The sequence below is a fragment of the Leptonychotes weddellii genome, chromosome 4 (assembly GCF_054177405.1).
Source record: "Leptonychotes weddellii isolate Sample4059 chromosome 4, ASM5417740v2, whole genome shotgun sequence".
Lineage (NCBI taxonomy): Eukaryota > Metazoa > Chordata > Mammalia > Carnivora > Phocidae > Leptonychotes > Leptonychotes weddellii.
The window spans coordinates 111,191,050-111,209,129 of NC_138372.1; the positions used below are offsets into that span (position 1 = coordinate 111,191,050).

Sequence of the window (18,080 nt, forward strand, 5' to 3'; positions counted from 1 at the left end):
AAAAAAAAAAAAAACTGTACCCATGATCTCTGACAAATCAATAAATAAAATCTTAAAAAAAATTTTAAAAAAGGGACGCCTGGGTGGTTCAGCTGGTTAAGCATCTGCCTTCGGCTCAGGTCATAACCCCAGGGTCCTGGGATCGAGTCCCGAATCCGGCTCCTTGCTCTGCAGGGAGCCTGTTTCTCCCTCTGCCTGCCACTTCCCCTGCTTGTGCTCTCGCTCTCTCTGACAAATAAATAAATCTTAAAATTAAAAAAAAAAACTGTACCCATGAAATGTATACATTTTATTATTGCATATAAGTGACACCACAATAAAGTTGCTTTTTTAAAAAAGTGATGTGGGGCACCTGGGTAGCTCAATCAGTTAAGTGCCCAACTCTTGATTTCAGCTCAGGTCATGACCTCAGGGTTGTGGAATAGACGCCTGTGTCAGGCTCCACGCTAAGCGGGGAGTCTACTTGGGATATTCTCTCCCTCTCCCTCCGCCCCTCCCCCCCATGCATGCGCATTCACACTAAAATAAATAAATCTTTAAAAAAAAGTCATGACATATATACTTTAAAAATTGGGGTATTTTCACATATTCCACAATCTCTTGAAAAATCAGAAGACAAGCAACCACATGGCTATATTCTCAAAGTTGGCATCAACTAGCACAAACTGGTTTAGTCAGGCTGCTTTCCCTTCTAACGTCTAGCCAGAATTCAGATCCCAGGGGAGAAGAGTTTAGAAGCTGAGCTAAGAGTAAGCCAATGTAATTTCAGAACGCTCGGGTAGGAAATGTCCACGGGCAAACGTGGCTTTCTGTTACCATCTCCAGTTAATGATTCCCGCATCTGTATCTCCAACAGATTCTCTCCTATGCTCCAGCGTCTTTGATCCAACTCTAGTCAACATCTCCATTTGGATATCACCCAAATACGTTTAATTTCACATATCCAAAATGGAACTCCTCATTTCTACCAGCCTTACCCCCAAAACTTGCTCCCTTTTCTACGTTCTTTCTCTCACAGAATTCCACCTTCTACTCTGCTGCCCCATGCAGTCTTCATTGACTCTTCTCCCTATTTCCCTCCCCCACATGCATGCAGACACCATAACCTGGGCATTCTAACTCCCAAGAGACCTTACAGACCACCCACCTCTCTCCTTTCCCAAGCCTACTTGTCCTAGCTTGGGCCACCAGGCTCTTTCGTAGTGCATCGAAATCAAACAGCTCCTGACAGGCGTCCATTTTCCTGGTCTTGTCAGATTCATTTTTACACCACAGGATAGTTTTCTAAAGTCTCCTGTTTCTCTTCTGTAGCTCCCCATTCATTCACTGAACTGGACTAATGCTATCCACCCTCATGGAGCTCACAAGAAGCTTGGTATAAATGCCAGTGTCTTAACATAGCCCTGGGGGGGAGGGGGTGCCTAGGATCTGGACCTTGCCTGGACTTCTCCAGCCTCACTTTCAACAATCACCCAGTTCTCCAGCTGCTGCACTTACAAATATAACCACGATGGGAAACTTGATCCAGCCAGATCTCATTCTTGTGAAGGAAGCCTCTCATTTTGAGTCAAATCACTAATTTAAGGAAAAGGAATTTTCTTAGGATTTTTACCCAGCACCTTACCTTAGGTTCTTTTAAGTAACAGTGCATGGCCTGAGTAACATCTGCAGCATGGACTGCATTGTGGTAAGGGTTTTGACTGTGGTAATCTTCTTGAATCATAACTGCAAAGAAAAAAGATCCCAGATTTCATTGTAGGTGAGAAGCATGTACAAGTACAAAAATTATGGTGATTATGAGTTTTCCACTTAAAATTTTCATGTGGCTATCAGCTAACTGTTCAGATTAAGAGATGATAATCACCTCATAAGTCACATGTTTACCAAAGAATCAATACCATTTGACTGCAGACTTGTTTGAAATTTTCAAAAGGTAGTCATGTCAAAACAATAAATATTTTTCTCTTTCAAAATGTGAATCTATCATTGTGCCAAACTCCCCTCTTTTAAATGTAATTTTAAAAGTTTCTCAGTTTAACTAAAAAACACTACAATTCATTGAATACATACTTATTGGACCAAGTACTGTTTTAGATTCTAGACACTTATCAGTGAACAAAAATCTATATGAAGGTAAAATAGGACAGTCATTTGGTGGTATATGAACATGATCCATGAGGTAAGTTTCAGATCTGGCATTAGTTTTTCAGTAGTAAGGCTGGACCTTCTGCTAATCCTACGCTCTGCTCAGTGTCTGTTATGCTCTCATGAAAAAGTAGACTAGGATTAGGGTAGAGCTAACCCCACTGCCATCAGGCCCGCCGTGGCCCTAGTAGGTAACACTCTAATCTACTGGTCACTAAGTAATGTGAACCAATTCCACAGTGCTAAACTACGACTTACCGGTGAGAAGGAAGGAGCACTGCAAATCTGTATTTACTTTAATCCAACCTTTCAAACAACTTTTTCATTACTCTTGTTAGTATCTATTCTTGTATGTGTTTTATAATTTATATAATATATAACTATAGTATTACAGACATAAATTATAAATAAATATACATGAAAAGTTTCTCAAGGGCCTAGGTAATAAATTTATCTTCGTTTGGTATTTAAAAGGAAAGAAAATATCTTCTTCTTTAAAAAAGTAAGAAATAATCCTCATGCTTCTTTTCTTTTAATGTATTTATTTGGTGAAAAACTTCAACTTTTTTCCTAGCAGAGCAGTCCTAAGCAAATATCACCATGCATGTTTAAACATATTAAAAATAATCTTTAAAGTGTACTGTAAAGAGATTTCTGGGATCAGAAAAAGAGAACACCTAAGCACAATGTAACTGATTTTTTCAAGTTTGAGCTTTCAAACTTTTTAAAAAGGACAGAAACGGTGTCATCTTTATAACAAAGCTGTAGTCAACTAAGAGACTGACTGCAGAAGTGTCCCATTTCTTCACCTTGCTCTCCAGCCATGGTTTGAACCTTCAAAGCTTCCTGGCCGAGAGGTGTGCTCATCCCCACCTGATGTGCTTTAGCCAACAGGATGTTGTGGCGTGAAGGAGAGCAGTGCCGACACCGGGTTCCGGGGGTCTGGGGTCACCAGCTCTCTCCTGGAGACTGGCCACCACTCCTTGAACAAGCTCAGCTTGTTGTACAATAAGTATTTCCTCCTTTTTTGTTTTTTAATGTGAATTTATTAAGGTGCCAAACTCCTCTGCCTCCTTTTAATTTAATGGGAGACCATGGAGAGCTGAGCCACACGAAGCTGAGTGTCCCAGCTGAGGTCCCAGGCAAGGCCCATGGAGCAGCCCACCTGCTGTCAACTGCAGGCACATAAATGAGCTCAGCCGGACCACAAGCAGCATTCAACAGCCCCTGAGACTCAGCAGCTCAATAAATGCGTGTCATTTCAAGCCACTAAATTTGGAGTAGTTTGTTTTAGAGCGATAGCTAACTGATACAACTGATGAAAATTTAAACAGTTTAAATCTTATTACTGTTAAATGGGTTGAAATCACTTACCTAAAAATCTACGAAGTTTCATCATATCTAAATGGAAGTACTCAATTAATCCATGAAGACTAAATAAATGAAAGGTTAAACTTACTAGACTATTTCCTAAAACGAAAGAAGAAGAGGTATCAGTAAGAAATACAGGCTCGCGTAATTGCATTGTGCTTCCAAATAGGGGTTTTGAATATAAAACATTGAGAGTGCAACTTCCTACTTTTTGTCTATCTAAGATTTATATCCTTTTATTTTACCAGCTATGAACTTTAAGTATCACATCTCTTTTTTTCCATTCTAAGGGAAAAAATGGCTGTTTCGTTTTTCTATCACCAAATAAGATAAGCATTTTCAAATAGATCAATTTTTTGAAAGACACCAAAATAATTACAATCAATAGAAAACTTTGAAAATTGTCCCACACTAAGTTGAATGCAACTTCCCAAAGCACCCAAAACATGGCTGCACTACCTTCAGCTACCCATCCCTCTATCATGGTGTTTTAACTGAACGAGAATGTCCAAAGTCAACTGCCTTAGCTGCACCGTGTTAGGTGGAGTTTGTGTTTATTCTTCAAGAGACCGAGGTAGGAAGAGGGATCGATGACTTCAAGATCAAAACTTTGAACTGGACCACTTGACTCGCCCACACTTGTAGCAAGAAATCTGAGTAGCTGCAAGGGGGCTGGGTAGTGGTCACAAAACTAGGCAGAATTCTAGGATTCTAAGTTCATGGTCAACACTACATAGAAGTCTTACTATGTTTTTCTAGTGAAATGGCTAATTTACTGCCTCAAATGCCTATTTTCAAGCCTTTTCTACTCAAACTTTTTTTTTTTTTAAAGATTTTTTATTTATTTATTTGAGAGAGAGAGAATGAGAGAGAGCACATGAGAGTGGGGAGAGGGAGAAGCAGACTCCCCGCCGAGCAGGGAGCCCGATGCGGGACTCGATCCTGGGACTCCAGGATCATGACCTGAGCCGAAGGCAGTCGCTTAACCAACTGAGCCACCCAGGCGCCCTCTTCTCAAACTTTTGACATACTTCCCATTCACCCCCTCATTCTCAACAGGCTCAGACTTCAACAGAAAATATACAAGCCCTCAAGTTCCCTTTCCTTTTCAAAGCCAATCCCTCCACCCCTCCAGAGTTTCTCAGAAACCTTGCTTGGATATCCTACCAACACACCCCACATGCCTCCTCCAGCCCAGTGAATCAAAATACCCCTCCTCAGTCGTTCCCTATATTGTTCCAATAAGCATGAGCACTTGGACATGCTCTAGATTTTCTTCTCTCTCAAACAACAGAGAGTATCTGACTCTTGGCTCCCTCCAGAGTCACCCTCTCTATTCCCCTACATAACTAAATTTTCCGAAAGAGCTGATACATGCAGTGGGGACTACCTCATCCTCAACTTCCACTCCTTTGTCACTGACAACAGAGTCAACACTAGTATAGAAATTAAATTTGGAAAAACTACCATTGTTACAATGGTCAGTTTCTCTTCCAAGATGTGACTCTCCATTTTTTATACCTTCTATTATATTTTGAGGTTTCGTAGATTTCCTCTATAGGACACATACGTTACTTAAAAAATGAATGTTAAAAAATTAATTTTAAAAAATGTAAGTTTTAAAGAGTTACGAGCTTATAATTTATTGTCAGCATTTAGACAATAACAATAACATAACCATGATTTTCGTATTCTCTAAAGAAATCCATGATTCCTACAAAAATCTATAAAGCACTTAATATTCCCACATTGCATATTTATAGTAATAACATTTATGAAGAATTAAAAAGGACCACTGGGCTAAACTCATTACCCAAAACTGCCTAAACAACTGTCAACAGCAGCCCATGGCTGAGGAAAAATATAAATTAACTGAAAAATACCTGAGTGAGAAACCGTGGAAAAGATGCAGAAGACCAAAAGATATTCTTCTTTAAAAACCTGACATATCAGGTTTTAAATGAAAAAAAATTTTTTAAACCTCTTAAGAAACTAAATGTTAAAATGTATTCAAATCCTGATAACACTCTATTGATATAAACAGAAGCCCATGCGCTTTGGAACCATTTGTGAAGAAGTGAGCTATCTTTCTGTTATTACTGCTATAACAACCAACTTTACCTTCATATTTCACAACGTATGTTCAAGCAAACAATCCAGTTAAAAAATAGGCAGAGGATATGAATAGACATTTTTCCAAAGAAGACCCACAGATGGCCCAGACTTGGATGAAAAGATGCTCAATATCACTAATCATCAGGGAAGGCAAATCAAGACCATAATGAGATATCACCTTACATCTGTCAGAAAAGTTATCAAAAAGACAAGAAGTAACAACTGTTGGTGAGGATGTGGAGAAAAGGAAACCCTCTTGCACTGTTCGGGGGAAGGTAAATTGGTGCAGCCACTCCGAAGAACAGTAGGAGGATCCTCGAAGAATTAAAAAAGGGAACTAACATATTATCAATTCTGCTTCTGGGTATTTATCCCAAGAAAAGGAAACACTAATTCAAAAAGATATATGCACCCCTATGTTCAGTGCAGCATTATTTACAATAACCACGTTATGGAAGCAACCTAAGTGTCTGTAGACAGATGAACAGAAAAAGAATATGTGGTATACATATACAAAGGAATATTATTCAGCCATAAAAATGAAGGAAATCTTGCCATTTGCAACAACATTGATTAATTTTAAGAGCCTTATGCTAAGTGAAATAAGTCAGACAGAGAAAGACAAACGCCATATGATCTAACTTATATGTGGAATCTTAAACAAAAAACCAAGCTCACGGATACAGAGAATAAATTGGTGGTTGTCAGAGGCGAGGGTTGGCAATGTTGACAAAATAAGTGATGGGGGTCAAAAGGTACAAATCTCCAGCTATAAAATAAGTCTGGGGGATGTTACTTACAGCATGGTGACTATAATTAATAATACTACATTGCAGGGGCACTTGGGTGCCTCAGTCAATTAAGTGTCTGACTCTTGATCTCAACTCAGGTCTTGACCTCAGGGTTGTGAGTTCAAGCTCTGTGTTGGCCTCCAAGCTGGGTATGGAGCCTACTTAAAACAATAAAATAAAGATACTGTATTGCATATCTGGAAGTTGCTAAGGGAGTAGACTTTACAAGTTCTCATCACAAGAAAAAAATTGTAATTATGTACAGTTATGGATGTTAAACTTTTTGTAATGTTTTAAATATATGCATATATTAAATCACTACATTGTACACTTAAAGGTAATATAATGTTATATATATCAATTATACCTCCATTTAAAAATAGGCAGGAATTGCTGAAAATGGCAGAGTAGCAGGATCCTGAGCTCACCTCTTGCAATGAATACACCAAAACTGCAAGTACATATAGAGCAAGTCTCTGAGAACAACCTGAAGACTAGCAGAATAGCTCTTCCACAGCTAAAGATATAAAGAAAAAGCCACATCATGAAGGGTAGGAGAAACAGAGATGTGGTTTGGTCAGAACCTACACCCCCAGGTTGGTGACCCATAAGCAGGAGGAATATCATAGGTATAGAGATCCTCCCTGAGAAGTGAAGGGTTCAAGCCCCACATCAGGCATCCACTGCCCTGGGGATCTGCACCAGGAAGACAACCCTCCATAACATCTGGCTTTGACAATCAGCAGGGCTTAGGTCCAGAAGCTTTGAAAATCAGCAAAGCTTAATTCCAGGAGAGCTGGAGGACTATGGGAAGCCAAGATTCCACTCTTAAAGGGCCTGCACACAAACTCCCTTGTTTGAGACTAGCACAGAGGCCAAGAGTTTAAAGACTACTTGGCGATAAGTTAAGGAAATTCACTAATTTTAGGGCTTGTGCAATAGGGTCAGGGAACTTTCTCCAGGAATGGAAGCACTGAAAGGTACTATTTTTCTTGCCCTCCTCCTGTCTAGCTGGCCTGATGCTGGCGGGCACCAGTTCTGACACTATCTACCTTGCTAGGGCTACTCACCTGACCAGGTGTTTCCCTGTGGACCAGTCCAGTCCAACCTACCCACCCTGGCAGACACCCCTCCAAAGTGGCTCGCATCCTGTTGCACATAGTGGGACTGGCACCCCACCAAAGTGGCACCTGCCCTAGCAGGGGTTGCAGGCCCGTCTACAAGTGCGCCCACAACAGTCACAGCCAGCCACACTGGGGGCTAGCCCTGCCCCCCATATTAGTCGTGATCCAGCCACAAAGGAAGGCACATGTAGCCCACAGAGGGGAAACCCTTGGAGCTCCTGGTTACAGTGACCAGGGCGTACTGTGCTACTGGGCCCCACAGGATGCCTGCTACATAAGGCCACATGTTCAAGACCAGGAGACACAGCTGATCTACTTAATATATACAAACAAAAATAGAGAGGCAGGGAAAGGAAGAGACAGAGGAACATGTTTCAAATGAAAGAACAAGACAAAACCTTAAAAAAATACTAAATGAAATGGAAATAAGCAATCTACCTCATGAAGAGTTCAAAGTAATGGTCATAAAGATGCTCACCAAACTTGAGAGAAAAGTGGATGAACTCAACAGAGATAGAAAATATAAAAAAGAATGCATCAGAGCTGAAGAATACATTAAAGTGAAAAATACAATGAGGGAATCAATAGCAGATTAGATTATGCAAAAGACCAGATCAGTGATGTGAAATTCAGGGTAGTAGAAACCATCTAAACTGAACAGCAATAATGAAAAAAAAATTAAAAATGAGAAAGGTCTCAGGGACCTCTGGGACAACATCAAGCATACTAATATTCACATGATAGGAGCCCCAGAAGGAGAAAACAGAAAGGGAAGGGGCAGAAAACTTATTTGAAGAAATAATAGCTGAAAACTTCCCTAACTTGGGGAAGGAAACGGACATCTAGGTCCAGGAAGCAAAGAGAGTCCCAAACAAGATGAGCCCAAGGAAGTCGACACCAAGACAAATAATTAAAATGTCAAAAATTAAAGATGAAGAAAGAATCTTAAAAACAGCAAGAGTATAGCAACTAGTTATGAACAAAGGAAACCCCATAAGACTACCAACTGATTTTTCAGCAGAAACTTTGCAGGCCAGAAGAGAGTGGCATGATATATTCAAAGTACTGAAAGGAAAAAACCTACAATCAAGAATACTCTACCCAGCAAGGCCATCATTCAGAACTGAGGGAGAGATAAAGAGTTAAAGTTTTAACAAAAGTTAAAGAAGTTCATCACCACTAAACAGGCCTTATAAGAAATGTTAAAGGGGTTTCTTTGAGCAGAAAGAAAAGGTAAAAAAATAGAAGAAAATTATGAAGGAAAAAAGTCTTACTAGTAAAAGCAAACATAGGAAAGGTAGTGGACCTGCCACTTATAAAGCTTATATTAAGGTTAAAAATCAAAAGTAGTAAAATCAACTGTATCTACAATATTTACTTAGGAAATATATACAATATGACACAAAATACAAAATGTTGTGGGGGGGGGAGTAGAAATGTAGTCCTTTTAGAATGTGTTCAAACTTAAGTGACTGTCATCTTAAAATAGACTGCTATATACATGATGTGTAATATATGAACCTCATGGTAATGATGAACTAAAAACTTCTAAGAGATACACAGAATATAAAGAAAAAGGAATAAAAACACAACACTAATGAAAGTAATCAAATCAAAGGGAAGACAGCAACAGAAGAAAAACTGAGAACTATAAAACAACCAGAAAACAACAAAATGGCAATAAATACATACCTATTAACAATTACTTCAAATGTGAACGGACCAAATGTTCCAATCAAATAACAGGGTGACTGAATGGATAAACAAATCAAGACCCATCTATATATAGCCTACAAGAGGCTCATTTCAGACCTAAAGACATATACAGACTGGAAGTCGAGGGATGGAAAAAATATTCCATGAAAATAGAAATGAAAAAAAGCTTGGGTAGCAATACTTGTATCAGACAAACAGACTTTAAAATAAAAACTGTAACAAGCGACAAGAAGGGAATTACATAATGATGAAGGGATCAATCCAACAAGAGGATAAAAAAAACAGTAAATATCTATGCACCCAACATAGAAGCACCTATATATAAAGCAAATATAAACAGACATAAAGGGAGAAATTAACAGTAATACAATATTAGTAGGGGACTTTAATACCCCCCACTTATTATCAGTAGCTAGGTCATCCAGACAGAAAATCAATAAGGAAACAGTGGTCTTAAATGACACCTTAGACCAGATGGACTTATCATATATATACAGAACATTCCATCTAAAAACAGCAGAATTCACTTCTGAGGTAAACATGGAACACTGTATTCCTCGGGATAGGTCACATGTCAGGCCACAAAATAAGTCTCCATAAATTTAAGAACACTGAAATCATATCAAGTATCTTTTCCAACCACAAGAGTATGAAACTAGATTACAAGAAAAAAAAAGAAACTGGAAAAAAACACAAACATGTGGAGGCTAAACAACATGCTAATAAACAGCCAAGGGGTCAATGAAAAAAATCAAAGAGGAATTCAAACACACCTTGAATCAAATGAAAATGAAAATACAATGTTCCAAAATATAAGAGACACAGCAAAAGCAGTACTGAAAGGGAAGTTTAGAGTGATAAAGCCTACCAAAAGCACTAAGACAAAATATCAAAGAACCAATCTAAGCTTACACTAAAGGAATGAGAAAAAGAGGAAAAAACAAAGCCCCAAAAACAAAGCCCAAAAAAAGTACAAGGAAGGATATAATAAAGATCAGAGTGGAAATAAATGAAATGGGACTTAAAAAGTAATAGAAAACATTCATAAACCTGAGAGCTGATTCTTTGAAATGATAAATAAAGTTGATAAACCTTTAGCCAGGCTCATCAAGGAAAAAAAAAGAGAAAGGACTCAAGTAAATACTATCAAAAATGAAAGAGGAGAAGATCAACAGACACCACAGCAATACAGATTTTACAAGACTAATAAAACAAGCATATGCCAACAAACTGGACAAACTAGAAGAAATGGATAAATTCCTAGACACACGTAATCTTCTAAGACTGAATCACAAAGAAACAGAAAATCTGAACAGTCCAATTATTGACAATGAAATGAATCAGTAATCAAAAAACCCCCAACTAACGAGTCCAGGACCAGATGGTTTCACAGGTGAATTCTACCAAACACTTAGAGAAGATGAAGTACCTATCCTTCTCAAACTATTTCAAAAAATTAAAGAGAAAGGAATGTTTCTGTATTCATTCTACAAGGCCAGCATCACCCTGACACCAAAACCAGACAGACACTACAAAAAAAGAAAACTACAGTCTAATATTCTTGATGAACATTTATGCAAAATACTCAACCAAATATTACCAAACCAAACTCAACAATATATTAAAAGGATCATACACTACGATCAAGTGGGTTTTATTCCAGAATGTAAGGATGGTTCAACATCTGTAAATGAATCAACATGATACATCCCATTAACAAAATAAAGGAAAAAAATCATATTATCACCTCAATAGATGCAGGGAAACCATTAGACAAAATTCAACATCCACTTATGATAAAAACTCTCAACAAATCAAGTATAGAAGGAACAAACCTCAATAAAAAAAGGCCAAATACAACAAACCCACAAGTAACATCAGACTCAATGGTGAAAAGCTGAAAGCTTTCCCTCTAAGATCAGGAACAAAACAAGGATGCCCACTCTTGACACTTTTATTCAACACTGTACTGGAAGCATGGACCACAACAATCAGACAAGAAAAAGAAATAAAGGCATCTAGATTAAGGCCATAACACAGGATGGCAACAAGGGTCCCTCACATGCCAGACAGATTTCAGGGGTGACAAACCATATCTTGCTATTTCACACATAATCTCTCATTCCTATAAAAGGAACGTACTCTAGCAGATGGCAAGTACTTTCTTCCTTGCAGTGGGCAAGCTGGGGGCCATTTGTCTTGGTGGGAATCACTGAGTTTTGCCTCTTTCCACAATGTCCTCCGGTGAATTGCCCAGAGTAAGAAATAACAGAAAGCACTGGGTCAATAAACAAGACAGGAAAACTATATACTTGGATACCATATACATATATCACCCAGAATTCATTTCAAGCTAAGCAGTTTAAAAAAGGAAAGCACTTCTAATTAAATTTTGAAAATTAAAAAAATTTTCTCTTCTGCCCATTTGCTTCTCAATAATATCTCTTCATGGACAGAATTCCTGTAACTTTTTGGTGGCTGTATTTAACTGAATATGTGTATCACCATCTGTAAAAATCATAGGTGGGTAGCTAACTCCTAACAATCAACCTTAAGAAGAAACCATCTGGCCAACTCCACAAAAAGTAATGAGATGATTAAAGTGAAAGCAAAGTGTTAAATTAACTAATGTAGCTAATAGCTATTCTGCCCATTCCACACACTGTCAACCTCACTCTACTTTCATCACCAAGATCCCGGACTAGCAGGATACGTACTTTTTAGAAATAAAGTTTAGAGAACAATCACTTATTTCGATGAGTGACAAGTGTCCCAATAGACTAATTATAGGCTATGAGCTATCACAGTTTACAAAAGGCTAAACTTTGAAGGTGCTAAGGGTGGCACTGTTCTATTTACATTTATTTTGACGTAACAACTGAAGTAATATTCACATTAAGTTAGAAAAAAAGAAATTTCCCAGATCTTAGATGAGTCAACTGATACTTCACATTTTTTTTAAAAAGGGAAGGACAACTGTGTAAATGATACTAGAAAATTTTCTGTGTGGACATGCCAAAGTGGGGGCAGGGAGAGGAACAGAACAGTCACCAAAGGGCAAAGGAGAGGTGGAAGAGAAACAGAAAAGGAAAAAAACAAAAACAAAAGGGCAGGGTAGCAGGAGAGAGGTAAGCTGATAAGGCAGAGTTCATTGTCTTTACAATTTTGCCTAGAATCAGTCGAATTTATTTTGTCAACGGCACACAGACAAATGGAAGGTGATTACAAAGCTATTTTCACCTTACATGGGCCACACAGATTATGGGAAATCATACAGTAATTCCAAAAAGCTAGTTCCTCATTGATTCTCAAGATGAATAAAGTTGTATCTGCTTGTCCATTTTCTGTATTTGGCTTCCTTATGAAATGAGCTTCATTCCAAAGTAAAATAAGAAAAAGAATGGTGATTTCAAAGTATACAGCAGTGAACTACCTAGCTGTTACTTCATTCTAAACACTCCAAAGTGACTTCCTCATTACTTCATTCTAAACACTCCGAAGTGACTTCCTCTCCACGTACTGCCCACTCTGCTTCACTTATTAAAGAGATATTTAGACAAGGACAAAGTCTAGTTGAACTACATGTACCATTTTTATGCCAAAAATTTTATCCTAAATAAAAATGATTCCCAGAGGGAATCCTTTTCCTGTTCCCAAAGAGAATAAGGAAACATGACCCCTACCCCTAAAACAAAACAAAACAAAACACAGGAGGGGGTAAACAGATTAGAATCACCTGGTGTTTTCAAACCACTCATATTCTATAGATTCTGATAAGACTCCTAAAGAAGCTACAAGCTCATCCCCATCCAACCATGGAGAAGCAGTGTCAGAAGGAACCACTGATTAGAATATGTCCTCTCTCTCAAGTGTTCAGAGAAAGAAAAGCCTGAGAACCACAAGGTTGGAAGAAAGGATATCTCTCAAAATGTCATTAATCTACCACATATCCGTGGCTATCAAAACTGGAATACAGTATCAGAAGATGGCACTGTAAATAGCCACAATCCAAAAGAAACCAAAACAGAAAAATAAAGAACTAGGTAACAATTTCACTTTGGGTTATTCATAATAGCAGCATTAGCTAGGGTGAGGATTATAACTTTTGATCACTGCTAAGAGTAATGAAAAAATAAAATGATGAGAGTGATTCTCTGGGCTTCTAGATCAGTCACCAAAGAAGGGACAAAATGGTGTTCTGCCAGCAGAGGGCTCACAACCTAAAGGAATGAAAGCAACAACCCACCAGGGGCTGTACCATCAATGCAGAATCTAGAGTACACATTAATGTGAGTAAGTCAAATTCTTCACTTACCATTTGTTAGTCTATCAAATAGAAAGATATCAAAATTCCAACTTCCAACTTTTTCCAGCATACACTGAAATGAAAACCAAACATTCTTACTGTAATTTCATTTCAGTAACAGTCTGTCTTTTGTAGATAGCCCATAGAGAAGTGAGTAAAAATGAAAAGTGATCTAAGAAATGCTAAGTACATTCTTTTTAATCGTGACCTTTCCAGCCGACTCCAAAAAAGTATCCAAAACGTAAGCTCCATTTGGAAAACCAAGTATTATTTTGCTTTCCAATTAATGAATGTACAGGTAAGATTAATGTTTCTTTCAATTCACTGCTATACTCCCATGAACTTTTCAAGAATTCTAATATAATTTAATACCATGGAAGTGTGGTTCATACACTGCATGGTCTAGAAACTAGATTTTAAAAGTCTCGTAAAAATAAGTTATAATAGCTGAGTACTTACTATATTCCCTACTGTTAAAAGTGCTAGTTCACTCTTACTATTCATATCAACACTATGAAGTAGGCATTGTTTTCAATCCTCATTTACAGATGGGGAAACAGGCTAAACGTAACTAACTTGAGCAGCTAAAAAGTAACAGAGCTGGGATCTAAAATCAGGTGGTCTGACTCTGGAAACGAGGCACTTGACAGCCATACTACACTATGCTTAAATTATTTGTTATTCATTTTCTTAAAAAACACTCCCAACTTGCAGCCATTTATTTATATTCTTTATATAATAAGTAACAGCATTTATTACATTTATTTTTAAGTTGATGTGTATTTCAGTTGAGCAAATAAATCCCACAACCCCAAAATGAAACTGATTGTATTTTTAAACCATATATTTGTAACCTGAAACTTTTGTGGATAGTTCACTGTTGTACACATTTATCAATAAATTGACATAAATAATACTATTACTTATGATAGTACTCACAACTAATCATACACAGATCAATATTCTCATTTTTAAAAGCATAACATGTAAACTTTTTAAAATTTAAAGAAAGCATGAACACCTTCTATTAAGGTGTTCTTTCATCAAACCGGGAAGCAGTTTTTTTTCACTTTAATGTAATCGTAAAGAAGGTGCTTCGCCCTATGTACACACACTTACAAAATCTGGCCTGTAAATATTAAGTCAAAAAATAATTTTAAAAATACTAGAAACATAAGATTATTTAAAACACTCATTTGGTCAAAAACAAGCTCATCTGAGCTCTACCTTCATTAAGACATTTCTTTTAAACTATATAAATAGAAAATAATGCTCACAATCACTGGGTTTAATTAGAAAACGTAAGGAATAGCACGGAAGACCACAGGGGAAGGGAGGGAAAACTGAATGGGAAGAAATCAGAGAGGGAAACAAATCATGAGAGACTCTGGACTCTGGGAACCAAACTGAGGGTTACAAGGGAGGAGGGGTAGGGGATGGGGTAACCGGGCGATAGGTATTAAGGAGGGCACGTGTGGAGATGAGCACTGGGTGTTACATGCAACTAATGAATTGTTGAACACTACATCAAAAACTAATGATGTACTATATGCTGGATAATTGAACATAAGAAAAAAATAGTTTTCTTCATAAAAAAATAAAATAAAATAGGAATAAGATAAAAAAAAAGAAAAAAGAAAAGAAAACGTATAAATCCTCAAAATAACTCAGTGATGGAAGGGACTATGAAAAATCATTTGACTGAAAGTCATGAGGCCTAACGTCCTGTGCTGGGTGTACCTCTACCCAGGAGGTGACCTCAAACAAGTCTCTGATGCTCTTCAGGCCATTGATTCCTTACCTACAGAACATAGAAATTAGACCAGAACAGCTATAATATTCTTCCCAGAGTTAAGAGTCTGTGTGATCTTATAGTTTAATGTTCTACTGATCTACTTGTTACTTAATGTTATAATAAATGAAAACATTTTCACTATTTTAGTTAACTTCAGAAATTTCCCTACTTATAAAATGAACATGTGCTCTAAAGGAAAAACCTGAAGAATGGGCTTAACTGATTTTTGCATACAAAGAAAGGTTTTTTTTTTTTTTTTTAAAGATTTTATTTATTTATTTGACAGAGAGAGACATAGCGAGAGAGGGAACACAAGCAGGGGGAGTGGGAGAGGGAGAAGCAGGCTTCCCGCGGAGCAGGGAGCCCCATGCAGGGCTCGATGCAGGGCTCGATCCCAGGACCCTGGGATCATGACCTGAGCTGAAGGCAGACACTTAACTACTGAGCCACCCAGGCGCCCCACTAAGAAAGTTTCTAATAATTCAATACCACATGGGGGAAAAAGGCTTCATTAAACTTATCAAAGATTAATGCTTTCTTGAAAAAGCAATACACACCTTGGCTTGTCCATTATAATCATCATCTAAAATGTTTAGAGAATTTGAAACAGTAGTACCACGAAAAAAGCGTGAAGATCTAAGATACCGCTGGAAACTTAGTAACCTTCTGATATTCCTTGCAGACACAGAAACTTCAATTTCAGATTGAGCTGAAATAAAAGAAGTAAAAGGTGAGTATAGCAAGTCAAAATTGTGCATACACTATCTTTGTATTACCCCTTTCTAGTTATACACAAATAAAAATAAATCATACCACATTTCTAGGAGAGAAGAAATACTTTATTTGTATTTTCAACTAAAGAACTAGGAACGAAGGGGTAAATGGTCAATTTTGACAGCAGTTAGAAAGCTAATGAAAAGTGTGGCTGGATTAATAATCAGTTTTTTTTTTTTTTTTTAAACTCTGAAGCATTATCACCTCTCATTCTATTGCTTGAATATGCTGTATAAACATTATGGAACAGAAAGACAAAACCTAGTTTCAAACTATCCTTCATAGTGAGGAGCCAGGTCCCAAGTTTAATACTAATGAGATATCATTTCAAATACTAAGATAATTTTACTGAGAGGAAAAGGAGATGGGCTGGAGAATTAACTAATTTCTATTCTATAAGAGTTCTACAGGATAGGGACAAAAATCCTGTAAGATAGAAAAGCTCTAGAAAGGAGCAAGTCTAACACAACCTTTTTTTTTTTTTTCTCTAGTTTTAGAACAAACCAAAATTTCCTTAAGTACCAGATGAAGTAATGGACTTGGGTTAAAAGCCATCTCCCAGGGAACACACGTTATCTTTAAACTCTAGAATCAAACTAAATTCAGTGAAATGCTCATAATATAAAACACATGAAAATGGAGACTAAGGATCAACAACTCTACACCTCTCATCTTAACTTCGAGTAGCTTAAAATCACCATGTAGAATGGCAGATAAAAAAACATATTCTCCCTCGTGTGTCCAGTCAGTAACTCCTCTATTGGCCTCTAGTACTTTGTCTTCCTATCTATAAAATAATGGCAAGAATATCTGCTGGATTAAATGAGATAATGTATACATGAGTTAAGTAAACGGTTGCAATGTAGATGATGATAAAATTGATGTTGAAGCCACTGCTTGGAAGTATGCTTCAAGGTAATTATACTGAGTTCCCAGTCTATTCATGTTGCTCTAAATAAAAGTATCCACTGGCTCCTCATCATCTTAAAATGAACTCCATCTCCTTAGTTTGGAAAAAAAGGCTTCATGCTCCAGGTTCTAGCTTTCTCCAGATTTGACTCAGGTGTCACCTTTCCTGGGAGGCAAACCTGGACACCTGCACACACACTCCCCATGTTGGAGAAATGGGAAGTACCTCCCCGCCCTGGGTTCTCAAACTCCCTGTGCACACCTCCCTCAGACTACTTCTGATACTGGATTATAACTGCTTATTTACCTGTCTCCTTTAATAAATGACAACCTCCAATGTAGGCAAGAACTACCTTTTTTCCCATCTCTTTATTCCAAAGCCTAATAACAGCATCAGGTAGATAGGTGAAAAATATACTGAATAAATGCATCCTATTTTTGAAATACCTGATGAGTTTTCAGATTCCCATATACTCACATAAGCCAGAAATAAAATAATGTACATGGTTATGTACAATTTTCCTAATGTACTCATTTTTCATTCCAGTGAATTTAAAATAGGAAGTACCTAGAACAACTGTAGAGTCAAATTTCTGATCTTTATCAATGTAACTTACATGAAAAGGACTGGAACCAAAATGGTAAAACTATTAATATCAAGTGATAATGTTTGAACTAGAATTAGCAAGTCTGAGGAAATGAGGGTAGACTAAGTTCTGTGAAAACAATGTTCCCAAGTGCTTTGCAAAAAGTTCCTCAGAGGGGGCGGAGCAAGATGGCGGAGGAGTAGGAGACCTGGATTTCGTCTCCTCTCAGGAATTCAGCTGGATAGGGATCAAACCATTCTGAACACCTACAAACCCAACAGGAGATCGAAGAAAGGAATAGCAACAACTCTCTGAACAGAAAAGCGACCACTTTCTGGAAGGTAGGACGTGCAGAGAAGTGAATCTGAGGCGATATTCGGGAGGATAGACGGCGGGGGAGGGGCCTCCGTCGGCCGCTTCTGGCAAGTGATAGAGCTGCGGAGCACA

The 18,080-nt window shown here is 37.7% G+C and overlaps 1 protein-coding gene and 1 long non-coding RNA gene across 5 annotated transcripts in view; both read right to left on the minus strand.

The window, feature by feature from the left end:
* The window catches only part of PDE7A (phosphodiesterase 7A), a 113,792-nt gene that overhangs the window by 13,398 nt on the left and 82,314 nt on the right, over positions 1-18,080 (minus strand). For all 4 annotated transcript variants that reach the window (XM_081816064.1, XM_006741175.3, XM_031036549.2 and 1 more), the window contains 4 exons: positions 15,921-16,072; positions 13,578-13,641; positions 3,520-3,615; positions 1,625-1,725 (listed from right to left, as the gene is read on the minus strand). In XM_081816064.1, coding sequence (XP_081672190.1) covers positions 1,625-1,725; positions 3,520-3,615; positions 13,578-13,641; positions 15,921-16,072 — 413 coding nt within the window. The remainder of the gene's footprint in view (positions 1-1,624; positions 1,726-3,519; positions 3,616-13,577; positions 13,642-15,920; positions 16,073-18,080) is intronic.
* Positions 3,629-13,565, minus strand: LOC145720911 (uncharacterized). The gene is made up of 3 exons (XR_014144209.1): positions 12,110-13,565; positions 4,516-10,662; positions 3,629-4,316 (listed from the first exon to the last, which is right to left on the minus strand). It is a non-coding gene; the product is annotated as an uncharacterized LOC145720911 (long non-coding RNA).